At 37.8% G+C, this 7620-nt stretch overlaps 1 protein-coding gene across 1 annotated transcript in view; it reads left to right on the forward strand.

Moving 5' to 3' along the window:
- GPCPD1 (glycerophosphocholine phosphodiesterase 1) overlaps positions 1-2909 on the forward strand; it is a 61950-nt gene extending 59041 nt beyond the window's left edge. Inside the window, 1 exon segment of the mRNA XM_042782490.1 lies at positions 2720-2909. Coding sequence (XP_042638424.1) covers positions 2720-2909 — 190 coding nt within the window.
- Positions 2910-7620: the final 4711 nt, after the last annotated feature.

Raw genomic sequence — 7620 nt, forward strand, 5'->3', positions numbered from 1 at the left:
TTACTATCATTTTTATAGAACACATCCACCATCATCTTCTTGAGCAAGAGCAGCATGGAAAGTAAATGTTTTTGAGATTTTGCATGTTTGGAAAATGCCTTGGCTGACCAGTAGAATTTTGTTAGGTATCATTTTCCTTTAGAATGTTAAAAGCATCTTTCCTTCACCATCACAGTTGAAGTGTTGCCATTGAAAAGTCTGAAGCCATTTTGATTCCTATGCCTTATGTGATTTCTTTGTTTCCTCTGGGGCTGTACTCAGAAAGTCTTGTCTTTGTCACCAGTGTTCTGACATCCTATAGGGATGGAGCTTGTTGGAGTCTAGTTTTGCCCATTTTGCTTGGCACTGGGTCACCCTTTTAGTCTTTCAGTATATGCTCTTGAATTTAAGGGAATGTTTTTAAAATTATTTCTTCAAGTTTTGCTATTCTCTACATTTCTGGGGTTTTTGGTTATTTTTGTTTTCTTTTTTTCCTTTATAGAATTCCTCTTTACATATTTTACCTCTTAGACTAGACTTGTAATTCTTTTCTCCTATTTTCTATCTGTATCTTTTTGCTACACTTGGAAAGATTTCCTCTACTTCCGTTCATTCTGTTGAGTTTTTCACAAGGACTGTGTTTTATCTCAGTGTTTTCTTTGTTTTTTTATGTATGTATGTAACACACTATTCTTGTATGATGAAAGTATTTCTCAGATGGCATTGAGTGAGGTTTTTTTTTTTTTTTTGGTCATTTGGAAGTTTTCTTCTGTTTTGCATTCAATCTTCCATATTAGACGCTTTCCTTGGACATTTGAAAATTGTTGACTGCCTCTCATGAGTTGGGATCTAAAAAGCTTGTTAGAAGTTTTGAATGTCTAAATGAGGCTTGTTTACTTGAACCTCATTATAATGTGATAGGAGCTTTGGTGGTGCAGTGGTTAAATCATTTGGCTGCTAACCAAAAGGGCAGCAACTTGAACCTACCAGCTGCTCTGTAGGAGAAATAAGCAGCAGTCTGCTTCTGTAAAGATTTGCAACCTTGGAAACTATGGGGCAGTTCTCTGTCCTGTAGGGTCGCTATGAGTCAGGATCAACTCCATGACAGTGGATGAGTTTTTATAGGTTGATGTAGATGGGCTGTTTGGTTGTACCTCTCATGTCAATAGATGTAGAACTTTACTTTTTAGCTAATCATATTTCTCATTAAAAAAAAAAAACCAAACCTACTGCCATCGAGTTGCCAACTCATATCAGCCCTTCCTTAGGTTTCCGAGGCAGTATCACTACGGAAGTAGATTGCCCAACCTTCCGTCTGAGGAGTGGCTGATGAGTTTGTACCACCAGCCTTCTGGTTAGCAGTCAAATGCCTTAGGCACTACACCACCATTTCTCATAGAATAACATATATTCTACCTGGAGGATCCAAGTCTGTCTGCTAGGTTCTTGGAGTCAAATAAGGAAGCAAGACGATGTGATGCTTCTCTGTACTTAACATTCAGTTTGCATGTACTATTTCTGTTTGTCCTGGTGTTGGTATTTTCAGTAGCCATGGTTTTATAAAATGCCCAACGTTTACCTGATCCTGCTGTCCTCCAATCCAGGAGATGTCCTGTTTAATTCTCATCCAGAAGTAAACCTCCAACCTTCTGTCAGTGTTGTAGAGGGACATCACCAGCTGCAAGGAGCAGAGAATGATTATTGCCAAGGACTTTGCCATATTCTCCATATTTTAACCCCTCTCCCCTTCATTCCCAGTTCAGGAAGAATTTGGTGCTACTTTTACTCAGCTTTGTTTTTTTTTCTACTACTGGCTTGCAATTTGGCCTTTTCTATTCTGCTAACTGAAAAACTTTTAGTTATCACTTATCCATCTATTTTCTAGCTTCTGATATTTTGTTTTAGGTGTTTCTTATGCTTGTGGAATTCTGAAACATCCATTATTTTTTTAAAATGTGATTGGATGTACGGAGAGAATGAAGTTAAATAAATGCCTCTGTTCAGCCTGATACGTTGACTCAGAGGTCTTCTTTTCATTCTCTTGTAGACGTCTCTAACAAAAAAACCTTTAAATATACCCAAATATTTATTTATTTATGGTCTTCTTTAAGAAATTCTTTCCTACTGTGATACCACGAAGATTGTCTTGTAGTTCCGTACACCAGTTATCTGGCTTTCACGTTTAAGAATGAAAGACTGTCCTTTCACTGCTGGCGTGCAGTACCAGTGCAGCAGTCAGTCATGTGACCCTCTCTGGGCTCTAGACTCTGGGTGTATCTGCCAGCTTTCAGATACTGCTCACACAGCTGAGCAAGTTCTTCCACTGTGATCACTAGAGACTTTAAAGTTAGAACTGGTTTTAGTTCCAGTTCTGCCTCTTAATTGCTTTCTGAATTGGGGCAAGATAGTTAACTAACTTCTTAGTATCCCCATTGCCAACTTGGGCCTAGAAAGAGGATACTTTAAGCATTAGCAGTAAGCTATAGATTTCATTTTCTGATTTTCTTTATACCCTGCTCTTTTGTATCAGGGAGTATGAAAGGCAGTGTTATTATTCTAGATTACTGGAAAGACTAGGGAGGAGAGAGAGTTTTGTTTTTAAACAAAACTGATGCATGTTTCTTTTTTAAGTGTTCTAGGCATTCAGTAAATGAGTTCTCTTCAAAGGGTTAAGTCAAGCAGGTCTTAAGTAAATGATAAATTATACTATTATATGTGTTTTGTGTTTGTTTTATCATAGGATATATGATTGGATGCCTGAACAGCCAAATATATTCCAAGTGGAGCAGTTGGAACGCCTGAAGCAAGAATTACCAGAGCTTAAGAGCTGTTTGTGCCCCACTGTTAGCCGCTTTGTTCCCTCCTCTTTGTGTGGGGAGACTGACATCCCCATGGATGCCAACGGCATCGACAATGCGGAAAATGCTTAGTGTTTATTGCATAGAGGCCATTTGGGGGCACACACCAATATTCTGGGTATTCGCTTTTCATTATTGAGCGTTGTTTATCTATGCCTTTTGGGTTTCTCAGTCCAATGAAGCAATAATGAAGTATTTTACTATTTCACTACAGTTCTTGCTAGAATGTCAAGTATGCTATTTAAGTCACTTGGCCAGGTATAATTACCAGTCAGTCTCTTTACAATGAGAAGATTTATTGGTTGGTAAATATTTTAAACTAAAGATGTAAACCTATAATGTTAAACAAACATGCATTAATGAGAATAGCTCTTTGAAATTAAATATGTAAATATCTCATATTTTTACTTGTCACAGCTTTTCATTTGATCAGGTCTGAAATCTTTAGCACTTGAGGAAAATGACTATGCATAATTATACCTGACCGTGAGAAAAATAAGTACCTCAAATGCATGCCTTTGCACTGGTGATTCCAACTGCACAAATCTTGTGCCATCTGTGTACATATGTATTTTTACATGGCTTGACATGCACATACACCATTTTCCTTCAGTATGAACCTTGAGGCTGCTGCCATTTCCCACTTAAACAAACCAATGCCTGTGTCAACAGCCTGAAGATGAATCTTGAGCACTTGTTTCTTCACAAGTCTTTCAAAAGTTGTTTTTGCATAAATGTTAATATTTCAAAATGCTGCAGGGTAATTTAATGTATAAAATATTACTAAGAGGAAGTATGTGTTGCATACTTAGAGTAGATCACATGTATAATTTCTATTCCATGCATGCTTTGGGTTTTAAGCATGAGATTGTACACGTTTACTAAGTCCTTGCATCTGTGGTGCTAGGTGAGTGAGAAGGTGTCAAGGACTGAAAATATTTTGTTGCCTAAATTTGGGGGGGGGGATCGTGAAAAAAGGCCCATTTGTGGGCATTTTAAATATGCTTATTTAAGTGTCTCTCACTACCTATTACACACCGTTGCTTTGTGGATTTGTTTTGTGTGTTTTTGTTGTACAGTAGTTAAATCTCCATGCAGAAAAATAAATGTCCCGAATTCTCATATTAGTATTCTTTATTGGTTAATTATATCATGCATGTAATTTATTTAGAAATGTAGATGATCCTACTAAATGTATATGCATGTTTTTAAGATTATACTAAGGTCTCTTTCATTAGAAGCAGATTGTTTTGACATAACTGTAACTTAAGAATGAGTGTTAAATAAAATGACACAGATTTATTTTCTTCATTATAAAATGAAATTTCAAGAAGTTGTTACTTTTATACAATCATTTTTATAACACTGTTAGGAAAAATGGAAATTTAGTGTCTAGCCTAAAGGGATGGCTTATTGGCATCTGCCTTTTACTAAGTGTTCTTTGCTAGGCAGTTTATACATGTCTTGACATATTTGGTTAGTAGCTAAGAACCTAAGACTTGAAATTAAACATTGTATCTTTTTTATTTTTTTAAGCTAAGCAGTACAGTTTTGGTCAGATCTTAATTGTGTTGAGACAGGCCTTGAAATGCTATGGCGTTATATCTGTAACTGATATTTGTTGGGGAACTAGTTTAGAGAATGGAATATTCTGCAAGAGTTTTACTGTATTTTTTACACAAATAACACATGTGTTATACAGTTTCTGCAGACCATGCAACCCCATCGCATGTTACTTTCCTATGTGCAATATGCACATTATATGCATGTGGTTGTTTCTGTGGGTGTGTTATGTGAAAAATACAGTATATGCTTTTCCCACATTTAATGAGATTTTCCAACATTTTAGTATGAATTAGGAACTTTTAGAAAACTTGAAAAAGTATGTTTTACTCATTTGCAGACCGTTGTACAATATCCTACAGCGATTTGATTGGCCAGATGTGCCTCTAAATTGCTCCTTTGTTTTGTCCTTATGCCCTTCCAGTTCCAGCTTCATTTTGAAGAAACAAGGGCAGAAGGGAAGCAGATCATAGAGGAAGAAAGGGAAAGCAGAGAGGGGGAAGACAGGAGGTGTGGGTGCTCCTGAATAGTTTATATTTACTGAGAAGAGCTTACTACAGCTGCTTAAAATATACATAGAACCTCATTGCTGACTTCCTTTTCTGTCACTTCTTGCCCATAAGACCCAGTGATAGAAGATGAACATGGCAAGCAGTGGTTCCTTATTTTTAACAGGACAAGTCTAGACTGTATCACTTGCCACTGCCCTAAACACTTGGGTCCAGTCACACTGTACCCAGAAGCCCTCTCATGGATCCTTTCTCCCTGCCAGATTCTCGTTTCTTCTTGAGTTATCGATTTTCTCTCTTGAGCCCTTGCCAAAACTCCTTCAGAAGAGATCAATCAGTCTTTTTATTCCATAGCATTATGTTCATACTTTGATCATATTGTGTATCACAGTGAGTAGGCATAGTTGATGTCTGTTTCATCTACCAGCCTGTGAGTTCTCCAAGGGTAGGAACATTATCTTATTTATTTTTATTTCCACAGTACCTGGAACATAGTAGAAAATAAGTGTTGGAATGATTGGGATAATCTAATTTGTATAAAATATCATTTTGAATCAAGAGATTTAGACATGTTTACTAAGAATGTAAACTTTGAATTGGTATACATTTTGATCACTGAGATGGTTTATTGATATCAGTTTTGAAATGTAGAGGTATAATGTTAAATTATTTTATGTTTTTCTGGAAACTGAGTGAAATGCTTGATAAAGTGCCACCATGGTTCTGATATTTTCTATTCTCTGAAATTATGTACTGTAACTGACAGGATGTCAATGTGAGGAACATAGCTTACTCCTGTGTCAGTAGTGCCTGAGGGCTGCCATACCGGACCTCTTGCCACCCCATTTACCTCACTCACGTTGTTCCTTATGACACTCAGCTTTCTGCCTTCCAAACCCCATGCTTAGGCCTACCTCAGAACTGCTTTCCTTATCTGAAATGCCTTCCTCTGCCTTCCTTCAGTGTCCAGCTCAGGTGCCACCATCTCCATAAAACTTTCTTCAGCTTTTGATCAGTTTCATGTTTTAAGCCGGAAACAAATGCAGACAGCCTCTAAATTGCAGCTGAGGTGATAAACACAGAAGTTAAATGACTTACCAGGTTGGGACTAGAATCTGAGTTTTGTGACTTCTAATCTGGTGTTCTTAAACTATGCTACTTCTGAATTCTTGTAGCATTTGTTAGCATATGCTTTCTTATAGTCCAGCTTTCTATGCGCCTGTTATATTTCCCTAATAAGACTGTAAGCCCCTTAAGGGCAGGGACTTCTTTGCATTTCCAGCACTACTGTAGTGTTCTACTTAGTTATGAACTAGATAAATAAATGGTGGTGGCAACAATCCTAGTTTCCTACTCAGATTGTTTGGTGATATACACGCAATTTTGTGTTCAATGTTTGGCCATATTGTCTGGAGTGTGTATGTATGTGTGTGCATGCATGCATGTGTGTCTGTGCGTGTTAGCATATGAAGTTCTCATTTGTGCCCTGGTTGGTTGGGATCATCTCATATTTGAGAGGTTGCCCTAATCAATGAAGAGAATGACAGAAGAATAGTGATTTTTATTCCATTGATTTTAGTGGAAGAAATGATGCAGCTTTTCCTTAGTTGTGGTTGCCCCTTCCTGGGTAATACATCTAAATCCTGCTGCTGGTGGACTGACAGAGTGCAGAAAGTGCTGCCTTGGATAGGGCTTGCTTGGCCCATGTCGGAGACCACCTCATTAACCCTGATGGACAGTCATTGCCTTGCTTCCTCTTCACAGCTGTGACTGAATTTTGTCAGTCACATTCTGCTGGCTCAATGCTCCAGGCTGGATAATGGAATCTTGTTCATTTATATTTAGATCCAACTGATTTACTCACCTTTGCATTTCAAGTTAGGCTAGTAAGTAAAGTATGTATATTAGAAATACTGCATACTTTTGGTGTTCATTATTAGAAATTCATTCAGATATTACCTCTTAATAGACATATACTTTGAGATACAGATTTGGAATGTTAAATAATGCAAGAGGACATATGATTAAGGCCATACCAGTATGTGCTGTGGGAGTTAAGAAGGAGAGATCATGGATTGGAAGAAAACTTCATGGTGCTCTCAAACTCATAACAAAAAGGGGTAGATATCAACATAGTTGAGAAACCAGTTTGGGCACTCAGCCTCTGTAAACTCAGGCCAGGGTAGTATTTGTGGTGTGTTAAGGGGGAATGAAAGTCCCATCCTGACAATGGAGAGGAGATTATGAATGCCAGATACAAGCATTTTATCCTTTCAGGAGATAGAGGTTTATTAACGATTTTAAAGAAGGAAAGTGACATGAAAGGCATGCATATTATGCAAGGGATATTCAAAAACACTACCACTGAGTCAGTTCTGACTCAGCAACCATATGGGACAAAGTGGAACTGCCCCATAGGGTTTCCAAGACTAAATCTTTGCAGAAGCACACTGCCTCATCCACCTTTGGTTTAGCAGCCAAATGCCTTCACCAGTGCACCACCAGAGTTCCTTAAGGTGATCTTAGTAAAGGAATAATACAAGGAGAAGTGCTGGGGTTGATCTGTCCGTCCTCTTCTAAATCGATCCAAATGTGCCTCTTCTTCCTCTGATAGAGAATAGAAGTGTGGATGGGACGGGTAAACTTAGGAAATTTACTTGCAAAGCCAAACTTACAGTTTTTTTCAGGAAGAAAGCGGTAAAATCTTAGCA

The sequence above is a fragment of the Orycteropus afer genome, unplaced genomic scaffold (assembly GCF_000298275.1).
Source record: "Orycteropus afer afer isolate SDZICR_OR568_19922 unplaced genomic scaffold, OryAfe1.0 scaffold00340, whole genome shotgun sequence".
In the NCBI taxonomy this organism is placed as follows: Eukaryota; Metazoa; Chordata; class Mammalia; order Tubulidentata; family Orycteropodidae; genus Orycteropus; species Orycteropus afer.